This window comes from Choloepus didactylus, chromosome 2 (assembly GCF_015220235.1).
Source record: "Choloepus didactylus isolate mChoDid1 chromosome 2, mChoDid1.pri, whole genome shotgun sequence".
Classification (NCBI taxonomy): domain Eukaryota; kingdom Metazoa; phylum Chordata; class Mammalia; order Pilosa; family Megalonychidae; genus Choloepus; species Choloepus didactylus.
In genome coordinates, this window is record NC_051308.1 from 65,083,890 (window position 1) to 65,109,614 (window position 25,725).

General features: G+C 34.6%; 1 protein-coding gene across 4 annotated transcripts in view; it reads left to right on the forward strand.

The window, feature by feature from the left end:
* KCNT2 (potassium sodium-activated channel subfamily T member 2) overlaps positions 1-25,725 on the forward strand; it is a 446,059-nt gene that overhangs the window by 340,083 nt on the left and 80,251 nt on the right. For all 4 annotated transcript variants that reach the window (XM_037825119.1, XM_037825122.1, XM_037825120.1 and 1 more), the window contains 4 exons: positions 7,270-7,381; positions 14,780-14,881; positions 18,759-18,842; positions 19,760-19,888. In XM_037825119.1, coding sequence (XP_037681047.1) covers positions 7,270-7,381; positions 14,780-14,881; positions 18,759-18,842; positions 19,760-19,888 — 427 coding nt within the window. The remainder of the gene's footprint in view (positions 1-7,269; positions 7,382-14,779; positions 14,882-18,758; positions 18,843-19,759; positions 19,889-25,725) is intronic.

Below are 25,725 nucleotides of genomic sequence, written 5' to 3' on the forward strand. Positions count from 1 at the left end.
ATCTTGGGAAAGCAGTTATTGTGTAATTTTATTTCTAAAATGTTCTATATTCAGAATGTATTTAGCTCGTATTAAGGCTCAGAAACAGATGTATGGTTTAAGTATTTTAAAGATACATAATTAAATCTATTAGACCACCAAATCTGTAAACACAAAATATTGCAATTGAATATAAGTAATAAAGTAATATTTTATAAATAGAAATGGGCACTGCAGTAATATTTCATTATATAAGTATTAGTTCTAGATTTTCACTAGGTGGCAGGCTTAGCTAACACATTCAGTTTCTTAGTTTAAAATAACATAAATTGTGTAGGTTCATTTACATAGAACAGAAATGGCACATTACGTTCATTTTGTTTTCCTATCTATTTTTAAATCTATGTCACTTAAATACTATGACCAGGTCACTCGATCATATTATCACTCACTCTTAATAAGATATGAGATATAATACATCTAGCTACGTATGTGTATATGTTTCTATTTGACATAATGTATTAGAAAAGGATTATAAGCAAGCTTATTTAAAGTTAGAAAAGTGGCATATATAAAAGCTAGTATATTTCTCAGAGAAAATAAAAATATTCCAAAACATTTAATTAATTTTCATTGCTTTGTAGCTGTATTTTCTTTATGTATTCCTTCTCTGTTCTTTTATCCCAATACCCTCCCTGAAGTTGCTCATAAACTGTCCTTTCATTAGTGTGTTAATGCTACTTAAAATATGAGCATTCAGTCAGCCACAGTTTATTACCCTCACAAAATTTTATATAGCTTTTCATTCACCATGGTTTGCTGTTTCCTCTGTTGGTCCAAAAAGTTTTTAAGGGAACGAATTTCACTTTGTACATCTTTGTACCTTTTAGAGACCAGAACTTTCTCATTGCATATTCTTGATAATTATTTGTTAAATTAGATATTAAATATTGAACTCAATAAATAAAAATAACAATGATGAAGTTATGGCCCAACAACCATTATTTAGGGGTATAGTGATAAATAATACCAAATGCCACATTTTTTAAATTTGTTTTTTTATATACATATATATATTTTATCACGATTGTTCACATACCGTGCAACTATCCAAAGATCGAAAGTGTACAATCAGTCGCCCATGGTACCATCATACAGCTGTGCATCCATGAATACAATTAATTTTTTTTTCAATTTTTAGAACATTTTCATTACTCCAGAAAAGAAATAAAGACAGAAAAAGGAAACTCAAATCCTCCCAACCCCCTAACCACGCCCCCCTCCATTATTGATTCATAGTTTTGGTATAGTACCTTTGTTACTGTTGATGAAAGAATGTTAAAATACTAGACTAACTGTAGTATATAGTTTGCAACAAGTATATATATTTTTTCCTATATGCCTCTCTATTATTAACTTCTAGTTATAGTGTCATATGTTTGTTCTAGTTCATGAGAGAGATTTCTAATATTTGTGTAGTTAATCATGGACGTCGTCCACCACAAGATTCACTGTTTTATACATTCCCATCTTTTAACCTCCAACTTTCCTTCTGATGACATATGTGACTCTGAGCTTATTCTTTCCACCACCTTCACACAGCTTTCAGCACTCTTTGTTATTCTCACAACATGCTGCCATCACCCCTGTCCATTTCCAAATGTTTAAGTTCACCTTAGTTGTACATTCTGCTCATAAAAAGCAACTAATCCCCATTCTTTAGTCTCATTGTGTATCCTGGTAACTTACATTTCATGTCTATGAGTTTACACATTATAATTAGTTCATATCAGTGAGACCCTGCAATATTTGCCCTTATGTATCTGTCTTCTTTCACTCAGTATAGTGCCCTCAAGTTTTCTTCATCAACCCATTTCTTTTAAGATGGTTTTGTTCACACACCATACATTCCACCCTAAGTAAACAATGGTTGTTTCCCTGTATAGTCACGTATTTATTTATTCAGCACCATCACCACTATCTATTTAAGGACATCTCTATTTCTTCCATAAAGAAGGAGGAAGAGTCGAAGAAGGCAGAGAGACAAAAGAAAAAGAAGAGAGGAAAAAAAAAAAAAAAAAAAAAACCCACAAAACTTGACAGCTAGAAAGCAACAAAAGGAAAGATACCGTTAACCTGAAGTAGAATAAAGAGTCAGACAACATCACCAATACCAGGAGTCCCATACCCTTCCCCTGTTCTCCAGCCCCCCCCCCATATGCATTTAGCTTCAGTATATTGCCTTTGTTATATTAAAGGAAGCATAATACAATGTTTCTGTAAATTATGGTCTCTAGTTTGCATTGATTATATTTTCCCCCCAGTCCCACCCTATTTTTAACACCTTGCAATGTTGACATTCATTTGTTCTACCTCATGTAAAAACGTTATTTTTATCTTTTCTTACAATCGTTGAGCACCCTAGGTTTCTCTGAGTTACACAGTCCCAGTCTTTATCCTTCATCTTTTGTTCTGGTGTCCCACATGGTCCCAGCCTTCCTCTTTCAACCATACTCACAGTCATCTTTGTTCAGTGTACTTACGTTGCTTTGCTACTATCTCCCAAAATTGTTTTCCAAATCTGTCACTCCTGTCTTTTCTTTTCTGTCTGCAGTGCTTCCTTTAGTGTTTCCTGTACAGTAGGTATCTTGTTCACAAACTCTGTCATTGTCAGAGAATATTTTAAGCTCTCCCCTATATTTGAAGGATGGTTTTGCCAGATGTAGGATTCTTGGTTGGTGGTTTTTCTCTTTCAGTATCTTAAATATATCACTCCACTTCCTTCTTCCCTCCATGGTTTCCATTGAGAAATCCGCACATAGTGTTATCAAGCTTACTTTGTATGTGATGGATCGCTTTTCTCTTGCTGCTTTCAGGATTCTCTCTTTGTCTTTGACATTTGATAATCTGATTATTAAGTGTCTTGGTGAAGGCCTATTCAGATCTATTCTGTTTGGGGTACACTGCGCTTCTTGGATCCGTAATTTTATGTCTTTCCTAAGAGATGGGAAATTTTCAGTGATTATTTCCTGTATTATTGCTTCTGCCCCCTTTCCCTTCTCTTCTCCTTCTGGGTCACCAGTAACACATATGTTCCTGCTTTTCATTTTGTCCTTAAGTTCCCAGAGATGTTGCTCATATTTTTCCATGCTTTTCTCTATCTGTTCTTTTGTGTGTAGGCTTTCAGGTGCCTTGTTCCAGAGTGTTTTCTTCTGCCTCTTGAGATCTGCTGTTGTATATTTCCATTGTGTCTTTCAGCTCTTGTGTTGTGCCTTCATTTCCATAGATTCTTCCAGTTGGTTTCTCGAACTTTCAGTTTCTATCTTATGTACACCCAGTGTTTTCATTATACTATTCATCTCTTTTGCCATATCTTCCCTAAACTTTTTGAATTGACTTATTATTGGTTGTTTCAATTCCTGTATCTCAGTTGAAGTGTAAGTTTGTTCCTTTGACTGGGCCATAACTTCATTTTTCTTGGTGTAAGTTGTAGTTTCCTGTTGTCTAGGCATGATTTCCTTCATTACCCCAATCAGGTTTTCCCAGACCAGAACAGTGTCAGATCCCAGAAGGAAGAAATATTCATATCCGGTTTCCCTGAGGGTGTGTCTTAGAAAATTAGTATACCCTGTGATGCCGCAGGTCACTGTGCTTTTCTGCTCAGCAGGTAATGCTTGTCAGCCTGTAACTCCAGACTGGTGTAAGGAGGTGTGGCCCGTGGCTGTTTACCCCCACGCTCTGGGGTCTGGTTCTGAATGGAAGGCAGGTAGTAGAGCTAGGCCCCACCCCTTTCTTCTTAGGGAAAATAACCCCCGTAGCAAGACATTATTAGCACTTAAATAGACTCTGCCTGTGCTATCTCCACCCTTGTCTGGGTCAGAGTACTGGGAACTGAAAATAGCTGAAGCTTTCTCCACTGAGCCAAAACAGGGGCAGGAAGCCCCCTTCAGGGCCAGTCCGCGGCCACCCTCCAGCTCTCCAAGGTCAGTCATCACCCAAAGCCTCTGTCTGCTTGTTGGGGATTCATAGCTCATAGCAAGCAGTCCATGCTTGTTAATTAAAACCCCAGTTGGAGCTCAGCTGAGCTATATTTGATTGCTGGGAGAGAGCTTCCTTCTAGCACCACTAGGCTTTGCAGCTTGGGCTGTGGTGGGAAGGAGATCCCAGCTTGGATCCACAATTTTTACTTATTTTATGCTGCGATCTTGGGCATTCCTACCAATTCAGGTTGGTGTATGATGAGTGTACAGTCACGTTTCTCCCCCTGAAGTTATTCTGAATTATTTACTAGTTGTTCCTGGTTGTTTATTAGTTGTTCCAGGGGGACTAACTAGCTTCCACTTCTCTCTATGCCGACATCTTAGATCCTCCCCACATTTTTAAAATAGTGTATTGACTTTTAATTTTCAAAACCTCAACAGTTATTCTGAATAATTTGTTATATTAGTCATTTGAATTTCCTTTCCAATGGCCTACCTACCTATTTATTGCATGGTTTAGAGGGGGCTCTAGAACCTAACTATGTTGGTGTGAACCCAGACTCTACTAGAATGTGTCCTTGAGCTTGTTTACTCATCTGCAAAACTAATAATGGCAGGTAAATCATAGAGTAGTTTTTCTGAGATTTCAAGGGATAATAAGTGACCAAGTTCATTTCTGTCACAAGTTGGAAACCAATTTGAGGTAAAGTCAAGATGATGAATATCAAAATGTCAGGCTGGGGAATGTGCCTTTGGTGTCTGATTATAGTGGGCTTCCTTTTCCTTATTGCAAAGATCAGGACAATTACAAAGATCCCCCAAAAGTAAGGTCGGTATTGAGCAACATGTCCTAGCTCCATCCAAGGAAGGAGTGAATGAGGGGGTGCAGACTAGAAACACAAAACAAGGGGAAAGGAGGTTCTACCTGATGTTGTGAAGATTCCCAAGTTAATACATGGAAAACTCTTAGAATAGCACTCCAAAAATTTTAGATATTATCATTTTATAGACACCTTTTTACTGACTTTTTATCCCTTCCAAAGGATAAAAAGGGGAGCGACAAAGACTATAAACTCTTAAGCCAGTTTATTATCCCTTATAGAAAGAATCTCAGAGCATGGACATGAGTTTTATTGTCTAAATGAGGCTATAGGGCTTTGCGTTCATTGATTATTTTGGTACTATTTATTCATTTTAGTTTCTGTTGTCTGAGGTATTGACTGTTAGCTGGGACAACCTATATTATGGTAAATATCTTTAGTGACATTGTTATTTTAAAATATTTCCTAAATAAATACATTTGAAACTACCAGATGGCATGAGATTTGGCAGCTGATGACTTTCCTGGGCTTACCAGATGGAGTTTTGCTGGCCTTAAAGTCAATTAATATATATTTTTTTTCCATCAGGCTGCTATTCTAATTTTTTAAGAGTTTGAAATAAAATAAACTTTAATTTATTGAATTTATTACCTTAGGTGATTTTTTAGTGAAAAGAAGTTTAGGGCTACTAGAAGGAAGTCTTTTGGAATACAGATAATGCAGTGTTTCTCCATAAACCCATCTAGTTAAATTGTAGTACCTTCTTCATGAAGATTTACTCTACTAAACCACTTATCCAAACATGCACAAACAGGAATTGAGACATTGTTTATTGTAACAAAGATGTTTATTAAAGGAGCATAAGTTTCAGTAGGCACTGAGAGGGAAACTTTGCCTTTCCAGGTGTTGTGATTTCTAGATGTTACTAATTACAGTTTATCTTGATCAAGAAATAAAATAGTATTTTTTCTCAAAATGGAGATGAAGGATATAATACTGGCTATATTTTGTTCCTAATTTTAAGAGTGGATTTCACAAAATGCTGAGTGATCTCATTCTCAAAGGCTTTAGTTATATATAAGGCACAAATACTTGTCCACTGAAGTAGAGAAGAGGGCACATGAGTTTCAGATAGTTTAGAAGAAACTGTTTTTAATAGTTTTTACTGTCTTAACTGGGATGGTACCCAAAGCCCAGATTTGAGACAGACTTGAGAGCCACATAACCAGGGAAGGGCCAGCCATGGGCTGGGAGAATGACCCCTTCAGGATGCTAAGCCAGCAGGCAAGCCACCTCTGTCTGGGAGAACAAAGAGATCCTGACAAACTTCAATCAGCTTTAGTGAGCTAGAACTGAGGACAGTTAAAAAATCATTTATGGTGCTGGAGTTCAGGGACAAGGCTCCTATCTTAAAAGAAGTGTGCTTTTCTATAAGGCACTTGGAAAGAACAGCACCCTCACGACTGACACTGTGGCAAAAAATGAGAGTAAGGTCAGCAATAGAAACTGATGTGTTTTTCAGCTGCTAACAGGCTGTTTATATCCTGCCTATTTGCAGTCATTTCTAGTCCCAAAGTTCAAAGTGTGGGCTCAATCTAGTGATGGGAATTAAGTGGCCATAACTGAGGTTATGGGGAATAATGCTCATTATCACGTAGAGTGTCTGCCCCAGAGAATTCTAAATGAATTGGACGAGGAGAGCTGCCAATGATAAATAGATGTCAGGTAAGGATTAGATCTTCAACAACAGCAAATATAAAAAGGCATGCTGTATTATCCTGTCCCTTTTCTCTAGAGGAAAAAAAGAAGGGAAATGTCATGTGTGTGCATGTGTGTATGTTTTGTTTTGGGAGGGCAATGGGAAAATGTATGCAAATAAATGAAATTTTCTGGGACATGTGAGAATTTTCAGAACCCTGTTAGAATAACGCAATGCTTTTGCTTTGGCCCTAATTCATTCCAATACAATTTTATTCAAAATAAAATAGTTCGTATTTTTTCTTCTCAGAAGTTTGGTATAGCAATATTTGACATTTAAAAATTCAAAATTATGACAATAGGGAGCCATAGGTTATCAAACAGCTCACATAATGGACAATAAGCTATCATGTGAATTTTCTGCCAATCAGATTATTCCATACAAATTTCTTTTTCAGCATTGTTCACAAAATAACCCTGTAACTTCTTAAATCAGCTTTATGAGTTTCTTTTCTATGCTGTTTCCTGATTTTTAGAGGGAAATGTCTAATAAATGCCAAATTACTGAATTTATTTTTCCTATTGTGCTAAAATGTTTGTTAAAATATACTTTGGAAAATAGTGTTTCATTTTTCTTGTATGGTACAGAACATTTTATGTGGCACTGCCTGCTGTTGTAATTGTGTATAGTTTTATGCCTAAGGCCAGAAATCACTCACTCATAAATACATTGTTATAAAAAATGCCATATTGGATTGTTAGTGTAATGCAAATGTTTCTTTGAAACGTAGGTTGTTTTCCAGTCTCAGTATTATCACAGAGCTTACTCACCCAGCCAACATGAGATTCATGCAATTCAGAGCCAAAGACTGTTACTCTCTTGCTCTTTCAAAACTGGAAAAGGTAAGACTCCACATTATGAAGTAAATTAGATTTAAATATTTTGGTTGAAAGAATATCTCCAGAAATTTCTATGTAGAGAAAGGCCGTGAGATAGTAAAAATAAAAATGCTTTTTTTGAGTTTTTCCTATTTGGAGGCTAAGCTCCTAATATATATTAAATATGAATGATGACTATAAAGCGTATATCCACAGATTAATACAATGAAGATATCTTGTTTTGACAATCATAAACTGAAATCATGATTTATGAAACAATTAACTGCAACAGAAATGTATATACTCATTTAAAACTTCACATATATTGATAAAATTGTAAGTGATTTACTGTCTCATGAGATCTACACCAGGCTTTACAGTTTTCAAATGTCCTTAAGGTCTTAGAAAAAACCTGAGATAAAGCTAAGTTTTTTGCTTACTGTGGTAAGGGAGACCTGCACCTCAAAAGAGCTTTGACATTGTTTCAGAATGGGTAAAACAGGGTCAGAATTTGTTGAGAATTGGAGGTTTGATTTAATGTAGGTCTTTCAAACTGAATAACTTAAGTACGATTGGGTAAGGATTAGGATGCAATAGGCTTTGCTTGGTAGAAGCAGCAAAGTGAGAATTTTGAGGCAAGAGAATAAAAGAAATTTAGGACTTAAACTGTCTGTTGGTGCTTTCCATTGAAGACTTGATGGGCCTTGGAAAAGTGCCTGTGATGAATAATCAGACTGTTTTCCTGGGCAGGACAGTCCAGGATACCTAAAGTAATGCTAATGAAACAGTGGAACTGCAAAGACTTGTATAGAGAAAGCTGTGGTTTGAATGTTGAAGTAGATGGTTTTTGCTGTCAGCTTTTACTTGATACTAATATACGGGAGGATTGCCTGAAAAAGAATAAAAAAGACTCCTTATTCATGTGAAAATTTGCTAAAACTATGCCATCTTAACTATTAATAATAATTTAAGAGATAGAGGTAGTTATGCATTACATTTTTTGGTTATCCTTTCATTCATTTAGCTATTAATAATGCCTAAGAGTCACAATAAAATGCCATCTAACATGACAAAGGGAACTTTTGGGGTATGGTTTCCACCAAAATATTAAAATGAATGTCACACTAGACAAGGGCTTTAAATCAAAGTTTTCTTTTTATTATTACTTTTACCTCTGTATTAATGAGTGTTTCCTTCACTGTTTACCTTGATTCTGTTTTTCTAGTTTGCAAGGCACAACTCATTTTTTAATCCAGAGTGTAAGGGTACACTTAATTGGCCCTCAGTTTTAAGGACAGGAAACTGACCAAAGCAAGCCATCTACCTTTATCTATATAAAACAAATATACACACAAAGGGAGCATAATTGTATCCAGCAGACTAAGTTGCAACAGGTGCTTTAGGAGAAATCTTTACTTATGCCATTGAAAGGGGCTTTGTAAGTGTATAATGACATGTTGTCCCAATAGGGAGATACAGCTCAAGAAGAAAAAGGGACATTTCAAAACTCTGAAGTCAGCACTGTTCCTAATTTATTATAGTGGGAAAATAAATATTTAGTTGTAAGTTAGTTAATATTAAATATCTTCCTCCATGGCATAGACTGTAGACGAGTTTACTGAAAATGTCTATGCTTTCTGCTGTTACTATATATAGCTTGAACTAACTAGGCACAGCCTCAAAATTAGCTTACTGTTCACTATTCATAAATTTCCTCACAAGTATTTTGTAGTTAAAAATTGTATTAGTCAGGATCATCTAGAGAAACAGAACCAACAGATAGATAGATTAAATAGATAGATAAATAGACAGACAGAATAGAGATGATAGAGTTAGAGATAGATTTATTTTAAGGAATTGACTCATATGCTTGTGGGAACTAGCAAGTCTGAACTCCATAGGATAGTCTGGAAATTCTGCTAAAGGTGATGTTGAAGCCTTGAGTCAAGGCTTGGGGAATGTTATCAACAGTAGTGTGGAGCTCAACATGAAGAAGGAATTTTCAAGGTATAGCCAGATAGCCAGTGTGATTCATCAAGGTCAGTGCTGGCAACTACTGAGAAGTCATCCTAGAAGGTGGTTTCAGAGCCAGACTGAGGCCGTTGAATGCTGAGTGATTGGAATTCCATATGTAGTGAATGAGGAGCCATGGCAGGTTTTTAAATGAGGGTTTAGGGGGAGTAACATCATCAGACTTATGGTTTCATCAAATTGATGTAGTGTTTCTGTGTTTATCTGAAAGGATTACTTTGGGGAAAAGAAACACAGTGAATAATTTATTTAAGTAGATTAGGCATGAGACATTGAAGGCCACATCCAGAATACTGGCAAAGTGAATAGATATATGTTGGTTAAAACTAGAGAGAATTCTTTGGTTAAAACTTAGAGAGGTAGATGGTACATTTACTTTCGTATATTAACCTTGCATTATATAATAAGTGATGTATAAAACTCAGAGAAGGAATGGGAAGTATATATATATACACAAATGAATTTAAATGTGTGTGTGTGCATGTGTGTATAAAGACTTGAAAATTGTGCAAATAGATGTATAAATTTGAAAGTTTGAAAAGATAAATTATCAAAGGAAGAAAGCCACATGAGACATAAGCTTAAGTGAGGACTTAATAGTAATAAAAGCCTAAGTTGAAGAGAAATCAGAAAAAAATGAGTGAGAAGTTTAAAAGATAAGATAGAAGCAGAGGTAGAGTGAAGTCAAAAGACAAACTTCTACAGTTAGAATTAGGAAGGATGCAGAGAAAAGCCACTAGATTTGGAATTACAGCATGAACATTCCAGAAGAAAGAATGTAAATCAGGAATTGTAGTCACAAAAGTAGGGGATAGGAAAATGTAAACAGGCAAGCCATTAATTTGGTACCAACAGAAGTCTTGTGTTTTTTTTTTCACCTCACACACTCTTCCGCTAATTCCAATAATTTTATCATCTCACCCCATATAGTATTGTATGGACACAGACTAAAGAAAATAAAATTTCTGCCAGAACAATTTCCTTTTTCCAACAAAGGCAAATGCTCTTGATAGCAAGCCAAATGGAAGAGCTAGGGATATTTAAGTATCTGGGATATTTAAGTACTAATTTCAGTAACTTGGGTTTCTTTTAGGTATTTTACTTTTAAATTGGTGGTTTTTAGGAAAACAAAATAATCATGGAAACTTCAATTGAATGCAGAATTCTATAAGGAAGGACATAAGTGTTAAAAATTATGGTATATGTTTGTCTAGAACCAATAATGGAAATAACTATGATTGTATCATGTAAAACTTTGCATAACATGAATGTTAAACACTTCTATTAAAGAACTGAAGTGAGAAGAGATATGGAATGAACCCCAAATTGTTTCCTGCTTCTTGAATATGAATGTTTTAGACTTTAAAGTATGCAATACGTTTCTTATGATGTAGGCAGCTACTGTAAGTAAAAAAAACTTATTCAGTTTTTCAGTAAAGTTTTGTTGACCATCTGTGTGCCAGACATTGTGTTAGTCATTGTTCATATAATATAATGGAAAGCAAAATCATAGTCTCCACTCTCTCAAAATTTACTGTCTACCTGAGACAGATAATTAAAAAAAACAAGGAATCATAGATCTGAAATGAGCTATTAAAGAAATAACAGGATTATATTCAAGAGTAACTGGGCAAGGCCTACCTTAAATAAGGTGATAAAAAAGGCCTCTTTGGGGAGGTAATATCTGAGCTGCAATGATAAGCTGCCCTGTAAAAACTTGGGAAGCACCTTTAAGGGAAGAGGGAAAGCAATGCAAAAGCTTGAGGTGATGCATAATTTAGCATATTGAATGATTTAATAATAATAGTAGATTGTATTTATTAAGTGCTTATTATACATAAGACTTTGGATGTTTTATTTTATTTAATTATCGTAATGACAGTGGGATATAGATACCAATATGAATACCATTTCACAGGTGATGAAACTAAGGAACAAGGAATTTAAGCAACTTGTACAAGGTCATACAACTAGTAACTGACAACACGTGATTTTAACCCCTATATGTTTTTCTAGAATTCAAGCTCCAAACCACTCTATGTTGTATTGCTTGTCGGATCCATATAACTAAACTTCCCCCAGACAGTTCTGCTGATCTTCAAACTCAGATCTAAATCTTAGCTTGTGATCTGCTTTTTCTCCACATTTCCTATCTTATAGAAGTCACCATCACCCACCCAGTTATCCAGAAATCTGGAGTATCATCCTTGTTCTGGTTTGCTAATGCTGCCATTTTGCAAAATACCAGAAATGGATTGGCTTCTTTAAAGGGGAATATTAGGTTACAAAGTTACAATTCTAAGGCCATAAAAGAGTCCAAACTAAGGTATCAACAAGAGAATACCTGCACTGAAGAAAAGCCAGGGGCATCCAGAACACCTCTATCAGCTGGGAAGGCACATGGCTGGCGTCTGCTGGTTCTTTGCTCCCAGGTTCTGGTTTCAAAATGGCTTTCTCCAAAATGTCTCTGGTTCTGTCTTTCTTAGCTTCTCTCTCTCGGCTCCTGTGCATCCTTGCTTATTTTCCCAGAATGTTCTCTTTAAGCATCTAGGGGTTGTCTCTTAACTTCTCCAGGACAGACTCTGGGCTTCATCTCTTAGCTTTGCATCTCCAAACTTCTGGATCTGTGTCAGCCCCTGAGCTCTCCTAAGGACTCCAGTGAACTAATTAAGACCCACCAGGAATGGGCAGGGTCACACTTCCATGAAAATAACCTAATCAAAGGACCACCCTCAATTGGGTGGGACACATTTCTATGGAAACAACATCAAAAGATCCCACCCATAATAGGTCTGCCCCCACAAGATTGCATTAAAGAACATGGCTTTTTATGGGGTACATAACAGATTCAAACCAGCACAATCCTCCTCTTCTTTCTACTTGCCTACCAAATTCAATCATCATATCCTCTCAAATTTAATGTCTCAATATATTTTGAGTAAGATTTCTTTTCTGCAAATAGCATAGCAAAATGTACCCCCATCTTTCACCAGAAGTGCTGCATCAACACCCTAGTTTGTCTTGCTTAGTCTCCCCATGCTATTGTTACCAGACCAAGGCGGTGGATTCTTTTGCCCGATGGGCTCACATGACCAATTCCCAAGACACAGGGTTTCAAAGAGAGAAAATGTTTTATTGCTAGGCATGAAACGGAGAACGGATGGCCTATTGGCCCAAAATGTGTCTCCCCAAATTGCAGTAATTCTGATAGTTTTATTGTATCAAAAGATGGGCAGGTTTTAAGATAATGAGCACAATGGCCAGGATTATATAATTAGAGGTGAACTAAATATTTAGCGTGCACATATTGATTACATTCTTAGTCACAGAACATATGTAAGAAAATGGGGGCCTTAATATGATGAAGGGTGTGATTTTTAGTATTACAATGAGGTATAGGTGACTTGTAGGTTAAAGTCTAAAATACTACGCATGTCATGCGGACCCATTTTGGTTAGATCCATCGGTTATCAAGATAACTTTGGACTTGAGGTGGGTTCGTTCTGGGCTGACCCAAGCCCCTTCATTAATAAACATTAGGGGCTGCTTTTAATGATCATAAGACTCTAAAGTCAAAAAACTAGATTAATGGGTACAGGTGAAGGTTAGTCACAAGGTTTTTACAATCACAAGAGCACAAGATAAAGGCTATACAGTCATTATCAGAGGTCAAGGCAGCTGAATTGCAGTTCAGAGATTTCAAGAATTTCCTTCTGTCTATTCTAATATACCAAGAAGTAAAAAGGAGTATCTGTATAATAATTCAGTAATCATAATGATCCCTTAAATCCTAACTTCTCGTTTACACTATCTCCCCATCCCCGATCCTTTTTCCAGGTTGTCATCAGAGTGAGCATTCTAAAGCATAAATATAGCCATATCAATCCCTTCTTAATAGTACTTCAGAGTTCTCCCCATTCCTTTAAGATGAAATTAAAAACCCATAAAATGGTTTCAAATAGTGTGGCCACATGTCCCTATTTCTTTTTTTTTTTTTCTTTTCAATGTACTTATTAATAGCATATCCATTTACCTCAGAAGTATCCTAAGATCTGCTTCATGATCACTGTTCCAGTCTCATTTCTGCCCTCTCTATCCAGCCCATAACCTCACCCTCTATGCTATATTCATATGGAATTGCTTATACTTCAAGACTTCCAACCTCTTTTCACTTCCAGGTCTTAGCATATGCTGTCCTTTTTATAGCTTTTACCTTATCATCTGTATGCCCTCAACTTAGAGATCATTTCTGTTTCAGCACCCCAACATTTCCACCAAAAGACTGAGCCAGTTGCCGTTCCTATCTGTTTGCTTCTGTAGCATCTCCCCACTCCATTGTTATGACCAGTTTTGTGAATTCTTGCAGGCAAGGAAAGTATCCATCTTTGTTTACTAGTTACTAGCCCTAATTCTTCTCCAAGGCTTATTACTTGATTAGTACTCCCTCCCATCCCTTCTTAACATGGGGTGGGGGTGGCAATGAGCGGTTTCCCTTCGTTTGAGAGACCCTAAATTTGCTAGATTAGATGTAAGAGCTTACTTCTACAGAAGTGATGACTGATTTATTTGTTTGGCTATACCTATTTTCCTTTGTAAAAAGAAGTTGGCAACAAAAGAAATGAGCACAATTTTGAGATTAACCATTTGTTGACAAGAACATTGTTAACTTACATTATGACACTTCTTTCAAATATACATGAATTTAACATTTACTCTCATACTTTCATTCATTAAGGCAAAATAGCAGTAATGAAACATTTTTAGAAGAAACTGCACATGCCACAACTAACACAAATTCACATATACACAAAAAACAACTTCTTTTTGTCTGATTTTCAGAAGGTTAGCTGTGGATTGGTGTGGCTGACACAGCTTTAGATGCAGGTGGAAAAATGAAAACTAAGATGATGGAAAGCTAGCAAATACTGGATGTGATGGCTCCCATGTACCTTTTATTATTATTATTATTTGTACCCCCATATGACAATAATCAAATGCAAAGTTTTATAGGCATTATGATACATTATGTGCCCTAGCCTATTTTTTTTTTTTTTTTAACATTTGGTTAAATGATTTTATGATGTTTGTTTCTTTTAGTATGTTGCTACAAATCCTTTTGAGAAATCATGTTTGGATAGTAAATAAATGTTTAACAAATTCTAACTGAATTTCTGGGTGTCTTAATTGATTAAGAAAACTTAATTATCACTTGGTTGTAAAAATTAAAGAATTTTTTAAAAATACAAATATAAGTGAATTAATTATATGTTCATAGCTAAAACCCATGTAATGGGAAACAGTTTTTCACTTATGTCAGAAATATTTACCTAGGCAGAAATAAATAAAATATGGAATACTTACACATTTTTTTTATCTAAAATTTCTGAGCAGAAAGAACGGGAGAGAGGTTCTAATTTGGCCTTTATGTTTCGACTGCCTTTTGCTGCTGGGAGGGTGTTTAGCATCAGTATGTTGGACACACTTCTTTATCAGGTATGCAGTATTTCATTTTTTTCTCCCTATGTTTATTTTATAGTATTTCATTTGAATTTTATTTAAATTAAGAATTCATCTAGTGTTCCCATGGGGCTATTAAGTAAAAATAGGCTCTGGAAGTATTTTGATGTATTATTCCCTATATGTAATGATGTGAATGTTCCTATGAAACATTTGGTAAGAAAAACATTATTCTTCAGAATAATCTGTGGAAATTATTTATAGACATTCATTATGCATGTTACTCCAAGCAATATACTAGGTTTTTAAAAAAAGCATTCCTCATAATATACATTCTTTCATGTTTAAAATAAAATAGCAAAGCAGTGTCGATAAACTGATAAGCCAAAAACATTTTAAGCATGTGGAAAATATTGTCTACCTTAAAAAATATTTAAAAAGACCTTACAAAACTAAGATCCATTTATTTTCTTCCTGAATGCCAAAGTTAAAATTGACATTTTATCACAGCTAAGAAGCTCATGGAGATGTTTTTTCACACAAATATATTTTATCTTTTTTAAATCTAACAGAAAGTGAAGAGGGGTGATAGTTAATATTCTTTGTTTCAAGTACTTAGACAATCTCTAAATATTTTCAGTAAAAGAAAAAGTTTTTCATAGGGCTTTAAATTATTTTATAACCAGTCTCAAATTAAACCTTAAAGCCTTTTATTATGCCTATTCTCTTTTTTACTATATATTTTATGTGCCTTCTTCTATGATTGCTTATGAATAAACTAATGCAATGATAGTTACAGTTTTTCTATTGGCCTCTGGGATTTTGTCCATGAGTATGCCTCTAACAATCTATAGCCATCTGCTATGCCAGATTAGTGCAGAAACAAATGCAACAAAGAATAAACACTCTTATTTGCCCTAAAGTTTCCAGATACATTATCTTGGCACACTAGGAGGAAGTCTCCCACCCTAAACCATTACCACACCTAAACCATTACCACACACACATACTTTTAATCTCTTACAGAGAGGATTGAAGGGGAGAGCTTGTTTGAAGAGCTGTGTTGAAACTGAAGTCTTTCTATCAATAGCAGTCATATGCTTGTACAACATTGTACACCACTGGATTTCAGATTCTTTAGCCACAAGGTCCTATGTTTACATAAAATCTCATGAGGAAGTCTAATATATAAGATAAATAGATGCCAACTGTTTTGTAGAAATTGAGAGCGGTAGTAGTAATTTTTTCCTCCTCGTTTTTGCTTCATATTGTATGTTGTACATAGAGATACAGGAAATTGTGTTTTCTGAAGCTATTTCAGAAAGTGGTAGAAAATTCATAACAGATAGCAGCAGAAAATTTGTAACAGAGAAAAAATTTGTATTTTTCATTACATTCCAAGACACACCTGTTTATGTGTGTGTGTGTGCATGCATATGTGTGTATAACTGAAACAAATATCTCAGAATACATGTCTTTTCTACTTGTAATGTGCTCTATTAATTTCTATTTTATTGAATTATATTCTACCTCATTAACAAAAGATTTGCTGATCATAACTCAAAACTCAATTTTATGACTTGTTATTTGAAAAACAATTAACTAGGATAGAATAAGCAAAATGTAGAGACTAATTCCCCTTCAGTGGGGCTTTCGATAAGTTGTTAATAGTTGTTGAACCATTAAGAATGGTTTAAAATCACTATTTAATTCCTTATTAATAGAATTGCCTATGCCTCTGTACCTCTGCAAATGACTGGGTTATAACTCTCAAGCTTTCTGACTCAAGAGACACCTCCTTAGTCTATGGTAGCATGATGACCCAAAATCAAAAAAAAGATTTCAATTTAGCAAGGAATGGTGTAGAAGGTTAGAATATCTGCAACAAATAAATGGTACATAGATTTTATTTTTCAGATGGTCTTTGTGAAAGTATTATAATATCATTTGTTATAGTTTCATTTGATATAAATCAGTTAAAAATTTATCTGCACTACTTTATTGTTTCTAAATTTACTCTTTCAATTGCTTTTAATATTTAAAGCAGAACTTCACTGAGTGTAAAAATGCAGTAACTGCCGTCAAATGAGATATTTTACTGGTGTCCGTATTTCAGTTATCTAAAGAATACCCATTTATGGGTTAAAAATATTTTAGTAATTTAAAACATACATATGATTCCTAAAATGTATAATAAGCATTCTTTTATTCTTAAAAAGAGTATATTAAATACCATCTAAATTTTTATTGGTAATTTAAATGTTATTAAGGATAAATGTTTAGGTTATATATTCAAGAAATATTATTCTTGACTACAGTTGTGTTGTGATTTACTATTAATATAACACTATCCTAGAAATTTCACTTGCTACCCTAAAGAAAACTGTGATTTAGGCAGTATTATCAATCGATTTATAGATGGTACAGCCAGGGCTCAGAAAAATGAACTTTCAAGCAGTTTATGTAAATCCTTGTCTGCAAGCAATGTACACCACATTAAATTATTCCCAAACCCATCACTGTGGTAAATAACCCATACTTGTATGATGTTTGAGTCTCTTATGGTGTTTTGTTTTGTTTTGTTTTTAAACTTACTGGAAGACTTTTACTGTATCTCTCAATAGCCCCCTTTCTTCTTTTCTTGTCACTTGAAACCCAGATCACTTATATATTTTTAATATTTTGCTAAGCTTCATTTTTGTAAGCTGGATACCCAAATTATGAGAAGAATTTAAGTATTGTCTAAAGTGGAAATAGACACTGGGTGAAACTGAAAAAGATTCTTCTATGAATAAATTACATGTTATTTAATGCACAGATGTAATATCATTTGGAGCTGTTCATGCCTAGTCTTTCCTGTGTCTTGATAAAGGTTCAAGACAAATGACTTCTGGACGAGCAATGTGTTAGTGAACAATTCAGTAAACATATTGGCTGTATTACCAAATCTGACCCTAAAATCACTTAAAATAGTCTGTTGCCAAATCTTCAGTTCACTTTCTCTTCCATGAATACATTGTATTCTTCATTTTAGAAAATACTATTTTGAAGTTCCTGAAAATTTAGTGCATACCAGATCATAAATGAAGTTGATTCATGGTTCCACCAAGTTGAATGGTGGCCCCCAAAAAGATATGGCCACATTCTAACCCTCTAGAAAACTACTATACCTCTGTAAACCACAATGTCACTCCTTTGACCTGGAAGAATAAGAATGGACTTTTTTCCTTCTGTTCTGCTTTTGGTGGCAGTGTTTAGTTTTCTGAAACACTTGTTCATGAAATAAACCAGTTGTCTAATAGATTTAATTTTTAAAATATATATATTTTTAAAATATTTGCTACTCAACTGTCTGACTGGTTGTTTAAATTTTCACTTTTTAACACTCAAAGACTTAACTTAGAGCAATCATTTCACGCAGTTTAATAAATCATTGTTACATGTCATGGTGCAACTTACTTGCGTCTGGTTTTGTTTTGTTTTTCCGTTTAGAGCCAAGATTAAATTAAAAAAATTGGAAACCTTGTTCAGTTTATACTGTAACTACTGAGTGATGTTCTAGCAACATATCAAAATATATTTTGCATGTTTATATGACATTCACTATTTTATTTCAACACACATTTTTTGTTATTAAAAATCTAAAAAATGTTTTTATTATGTCTGATAGCATGCATAAAATTTGTCTGTCAGAAAATTCTGCAGAATAATAATTTCCCTTATTTCCATATGAACAGCTTGAGCGTAAGTGTTCATTTAGGACACTGACAAAATAGATTTTTATTTCCTTTTTTATTGAGACTCAATGATGTATTATGAGAAGTAACCTTTTAAAAGAGACAAGATGTTCACACTTCTAGCTGTTATCTGCATTTCATATACATAATAAATAAATACTTTGTCTCTATTGTAGTCATTTGTGAAGGATTATATGATTTCTATAACCAGACTTCTTTTGGGACTGGACACTACACCAGGATCAGGATTTCTTTGTTCTGTAAGTTAATGATCTCTTCATTTGATGATTGTTATGATAGTAGGTTTTGAAATTCATCCACAGAGAAATCTGACCAATTCTTCTATATCACGTATTTTTTCCTAACATATGTTCAAAGAAGGGCATCTGAAGGGTTTGTTTGTTTGTTTTTTAGTCTTTTGAAAACTTTTGAGGAAAATGTATGTATTCTAAACCAATGATCATAAGAAACCAGACTTTCTGTACGAAATACAGAATAAGGGTTTTTTTCTAGCAAGCAATTTGAGACTGACAGGTACAGACATTGGATGCCACACTGTGCAGAGAAACAGTGATCTTGAAGTTTACTCCTTTGGGTTTATAGATGAGTGTACTATGTCCAAGAGAGTTTAATAAAGTGGCTTGCTAACAGTTCAATTTTACAAGTAACAAAGAGGGACTACAATTCATGTCTCTTGTCAGCTTTTGTGTTCATTCTACTATATGCATTTCTCAATAAGGATGTTACCAGAACTTTGGATGAGACAATTTGTTTTTGTGTTGGAATGTCTCTTGCATTTTAAGATTTTTAGCATTGGCTGATCCTGTTCACTAAATGCCAGCAGTAACCTCAAGTTATTGCAACATACAAAAAACTCTCCACACATCTTCCAACATCACTTAGTCTATTACCAGTGCCCAGTTGTCTATTGATACTGAGTTAATACAGTGCTCTACTGCCACACATTGAGTACTTGGTTTTCTTAAGTTTGGAATGAAACAAGGGGATAAGCTAAGGTGGAATGCAATAAATAAGTTTAATGCATGTATGAGGAGCTATAAATTATCATCTTGAGATTTCAAAATATGAGTAAATTCAGTCTTTAACAGATGGACAATAATCACTTTGTTTTTATTTCTTATAAATTTAATATGTAAATAATTCATATGTATTATAGATGAGAATCACTGAGGATGACTTATGGATCAGAACTTATGCCAGACTTTATCAGAAGTTGTGTTCTTCTACAGGAGATGTTCCCATCGGAATCTATAGGACTGAGACTCAGAAACTTACTACATCTGAGGTTTGGAAATATCAAAATATCTCTACTTTGATATTTAATCTGATTGAATACAGTCATTCATAAACATGGAAACTAAAGGATTTCTGAAAGAATGTAGTAGAAAGTGAAAAAGAATTCCATTCTAAGCACATCATATCAAGTTGCAGAGGCAAAAAAAAAAAAAAAAAAAAAAAATCACCACTAATAGTTTTAGTACACCATGTCAAAATTTTACAAAATATTTTGGAATAATGGTCTATTCTAGAGTTTGTGGGCTTTGGGTTCTAGATGCCTTTTGTAGGTATAGGATTTACCATTTCCAGAAGATGTTCAAGAAGCAAATTAATTCTAAGTAAACCTTGAAGTTGTAACACATAAAGAAAAGTTTTCAAGGCAAGTAACCTAAGCTTCCTAATACACTTCCGAACTCCGTATATTGTCATTTGGAAGTAAGCAAAGCACAGAGAAGTTAGTAAACATTGAAGTCACATTTCTCAATTTCTATAATGAAGTCCACTCAGAGGCCAAGAGAGAACTCCAGAAGCAGTGCCATACTGTCCCAGAGAATAGCTCAATAATTTTACAAGAAAACTAGATTCTGCTAATAGGAATAAAATTCCTGATGGCAGCATATATCCGAAAACATATCCATACTCTGATCTGACCACATCATGTGGATCTAAGTTGCTGAGTATTTATATGTCCTTAGAAAACATTACCTTTTAAATTAGACACTTAGGAAAAATAATTCTTGAATAAATGCCCTATACTACTCATATCCATAAACTTGTTTAATAAAAGTTATTGCTTATATTCTTGATACATTTTTCTTTATGAGTTACCCCAAAGTTATGTGAAATTTTGGTTAATTATAGCTTTTATTGATCTTACCCAAAATTACCTCAAGGATGAGGTTCTAATCAGCCATATACATTTTAGTAATCCATATAACCATTATATCATTTTATGATAGTATCAATTAATTCATTTATAGAAAAGAAGGGCTTTATAGGGAGAGCATAAGAGTAATGGAACAGAGTTTTGTTTTCTTCTTAAAATCCATATTTTGACACTTATGTAAATGAATTTTTAGGACAGCAGGAAATAGTTCAACTTTTCTCAGATGTTTTTTCTTGGTTTCACTGTAGCTTCAGGGATGCTAAGTGTAGCTTTATTGTAATCTTTCTTGCCAAATTCGAGGCTGCCATTGGCTGTGGTCCCAGTGGTTCACACTGCAAAGAGCAACACCAAATCCAAAGAAAGTAGGAATGACTGATAGGAGAGATATACCTGACAGGTAAATATGTAAGATGGTTTGATCAGATATGCCTAAACTTGTAATACTGGATACAAAAAAAAATTATTATTACCTACCTTAAAGACCAAAAGAGGACAAATGCTTTCATGCATAAGCCATTAACCATTTCTTATATGACACTGGTAGGTACAATGATTTCCATACAATATAGCACTACAATATAGTGATTTTACGTATAGGCTTTGTGAACTTGAACTATTAGATTTGGCCTTTGGTGGAGTTCTGTATCCATGCCAGTCATTTTGTATTATTAAAGGATTTTGTCATGCTATTTAAATTGTAGGTAGGGAAAGGAGAACTGGCATTTGTATACTACAGATGGGGCATTTAATACCCATTCCTCAACTTTGCCTATCACAAATAAATATCACCTCAGTAAAATACTAATAAATCTCCAAACCTCTAGCTCATATGAGAAACACACATCCTTAGGAAGACAAAAGGAAACTGAGTTGAAAATGTGAATGCACAATTATATGATGGTGTTGTGAATAATTGATTGTACACTGTGGATGATTCTAGGGTATGGGAATATACCTCAATAAAACTGTTTTTCAAAAATGGAAATTAATTAAAGATGACACATCCTATCTTCCTTCATTTAATTCAAACCAACTATTAGAAAATACACATTCATTGAAATGTTATATTTTGTCTATCTTCATAAAAATTTGAGGCAATTTAAATAATTAAAGATAAAAATAGTACCATCAAGCATTGTTACAAAAAATGTCTTAATAGGAGCAGTTAAATTAATATTATTTCACATCTAAAATGAACTGAAAGAAAAATATAAAGAAAAAGAATAAAAATAAAATGAATTGAGTACTATAGTTGAACCCTAAATTCAAATTTTATTTTCCTGGCAAATAAAGCAAAAATAAACTATGTTAATTTATATAACAATTATAGTCTGATACATGATAGGGTAAAAGTTTATAATGAGAAAGATTTTATTTTCCTGACCACTGATTACAAGATAGAAGTATATTCTGTGCTTCCTTATTTAACAGATGTTAGGTAACATATTGAACAGTATCTTCAACCACAGTTTTGCAAAATGCATAAGTATCATTAAAATGAATATCCCTTAAGTCAATTTTCTATTCAGAAAAACTGGGGGTACGCAGGTTAGCCAAATTGTAAGGTTGAGGGTACAATCCCACATACTGCCAATTCTGCCCCAAACTTCTGACAGCAAGTGCAAGGGGTTACGGCCTGTCCTAGTTTGCTAATGCTGCAGAACTCAAAACACCAGAGATAGATTGGCTTTTATAAAACGGGGGTTTATTTCACTACACAATTACAGTCTTAAGGCCACAAAGCGTCCAAGGTAACACATCAGCAATCGGGTACCCTCACCGGAGGATGGCCAATGGCCTCCGGAAAACCTCTGTTAGCTAGGAAGGCAGCTGGCAACTGCTCCAAAGCTCCGGCCTCAAAACGGCTTTCTCCCAGGACGTTCCTCTCTAGCAAGCTTGCTCCTCTTCAAAACATCACTCCTAGCTGCACTCTCTTTTTTCTCTTTGAATCAGCTCATTTATATAGCTCCACCAATCAAGGCCCACCCCGAATGGGTGGGGCCACACCTCCATGGGAACATCTCATCAGAATCATCTCCCACAGCTGGGTGGGGCACACTCCAAGAAAATCTAACCAGCACCAAAACTTCTGCCCCACACAAGACCACAAAGATAATGGCATTTGGGGGACACAATACACTCAAACTGGCACACGGCCCAACTACAAAGTTAGAGGGAAGAGTCCACACAAGACCACCCTCACTTCTGACACAAATCGCCAGTTTGAAGGTTTCCCCAAACGACCCTCAGTTTCAGTAATTCACTAGAAGGACTCACAGAACTCCCTGAAACCTAGTGTGCTCACTTTTATAGTTTATTACCAGGAAATGATACAAATCAGAACCAGCCAAAGGAAGAGATATAAAGGGCAGAGTCTGAGAAGCTTCCAAACACAAAGTTTCCATGTTGCCCTCCCCAAATCCATGTGTGACAGTACACACAGAGTATTGCTAATTTGGGAGGCTCACCTGAGCTTTGGTGTCCAGAATTTCTGTTGGGGCTTCCTTACCTAGGTGATTGGTTGATCAAGTGCCTATGACTTTATGTTAAACAATTTTTATGTGCAGGGTTTAACTCAGTCTTCTGTCCCACTTGCCACACCTCCACCCCAGCAGAATTCAAGCTGAAAACACTTAGTTACAGGGGCACATCATGAGTTACCTCAATAACATAAACTATTGGGTGCCATCCTGAGTTCCATCACCAATAACAAAGACACTTCTATTATTCAGGAAATCCAAGAGTTGAGAGGTCACCTCTAAACCTGAAGTCAGGAGACAAGTGAAAATATATGTTCTATCCCTTTTGCAGCAGGTTGGAAGAGTCTTCCCCAGGGAATCTGACAAGGCAAGTGGCAGGATCTAAAGATACTGATGTAGGAGATTCTCCAGTTTAATAGTCCACCCAGATCACCATGAAACTCTTGATCAAGACATCTCACTTAGAGATTTCAATCAATCTATTAATCCCTACTCTTAAATATACAAAGACAACTGAAATTTTCCTGTGTTCTGAGGAAAGCTACTAATGTGAAATATAAAGACCAAAATTAAAAAACAGGAAGAAAAGAAAAAAAAAAAAAATCTTGGAGGAAACAGACCATCTAGGGAGAAGAAAATTAAAAAAAAAAAAAAGCAAAATTCCATTCCTAAATATCCTCCCAAGAGAAATGAAAATGTAACCACAGAAAGACTTGGACATGAATGTTCTCAAGCAGCATTATTCTTAATAAACCAAAATTGTAAACAACCTGAATGTTTATCAACTGGTTGGTGAACAAATAGACAAAATGTGGTATAATCTTACAATGGAATACTTTTCAACATTAAAAAAAAAAAAAATAGCAAACTACTGATACATGGTTCAGTATATACCAGTTTGGATGAGCCTCAAAAACACGCTAAATGAAAGAAGCCAGACACAAAATACCACATATTGTATGATTCTATTTATATGAAATGTCCAGAAATGGCAAGTCCATAAAGATAGAAAGACTAGTGATTGCTTCAAGTGGAGTCAGGGGATGAGGCAAGGGTGGTGATTAACAGTTAATAGACAGTTATTGGGGTGATGGAAATATTTTAAAACTGATTTATGGTGTTGGTTGCACATCTTGGTAAATTTACTAAAAAATCCTTGAATTATACACTTGAAATATAGATGAATTATAAGATATCTCAAATATGTGTTAGTATAATGATAGACTTATAAAACTATAATTAATATTATTAAAAAGAGATGATATTTCAAAAGTGAAAGATAAACCAGAAACTATTTTCTAAGGGAATAAAAAGTACTTAGAATAAGTTCTTAGAATCAAAAAGAACTCTTAGAAATTAAAAATATGATATCAGAAGTGAAAACCTCCTAAAAATTGTTTAACATAAAGTTGAGAAAATCACTGAGAAATCATAGCAAAAAATCAAAACATAGAAATAGTAAAGAAAAGATAAAATGAGAGAACTAATACAAGGAGTCCAATATCTAAATTATCAGATTTCCAGAGAGAGGAAACAATACAATTGAAGGAATGAAGTATTGGTGTAATAATTCAAGAATAATCCCAGAATTGAAGAGTCTTAGTTTTCAATTGTGTGTAGTCATCAAGCGCTCAGGATAGTGGATTAAAATAGACTCACACCAAGGCAGAGCATCCTAAAATTTCAGGACACTGAAAGAAAGGAAAAAATTCTGAAAGTTTCCGAACAATGTAGGGAATAGGTTTCATCCAAAATACTGCTTCGGATTTCTCAGCAACAACACTGCAAACCAGAACACAATGCAACAATGCCCTCAATATTCTGAAGGAATACTATTTCCAAACTAGAATTCTGTACTCAGCCAAAACTATCAAACATTTATAAAAGTAAAATAAAACATATTTTAGATAGACATATTTTCCAAAAATATACTTCCCATACCTGCTTTCTAAGGAAACTATTTCCACCAGAATGAAGGAATAAATTGTGGAAGAAGGAACCATGAGATGCAGGAAACAGGCATCCAACACAAGAATGACATCACAGAAATACCTAGATGATCGTAAAAGTACCATCAGGCATTAAGGGCAATCATTGCAGATTGGAGAGGGTCAGGAAATCCAGAAAAATTTCTTCAGGGAAATGAAATCTATAGAATACTGGATACATCTCAATATGTTAAAAAGAAATTAAGCAATTGCCAAAGAGCTCAGAAATAGTTATTGATAGGTGCATAATTAATTAAGCAATCAGTAAAGCAATACCATTATTAACTCTAGGAACATAACACCACCAGCAGTGCAAAAATTTGTGCAGGAAATGAATACTATCTATGTTTCCAACATAACACATATGTAAATTGTACTTGGTTTAATACACCCTGAATTTTGATCCAACCAAAATTACACTTGAACTGTTTAAAGATGATAGGACATGGCAAAGGTGGTGTGATAGGTGGAAAAGATTAATTCTTCTTCC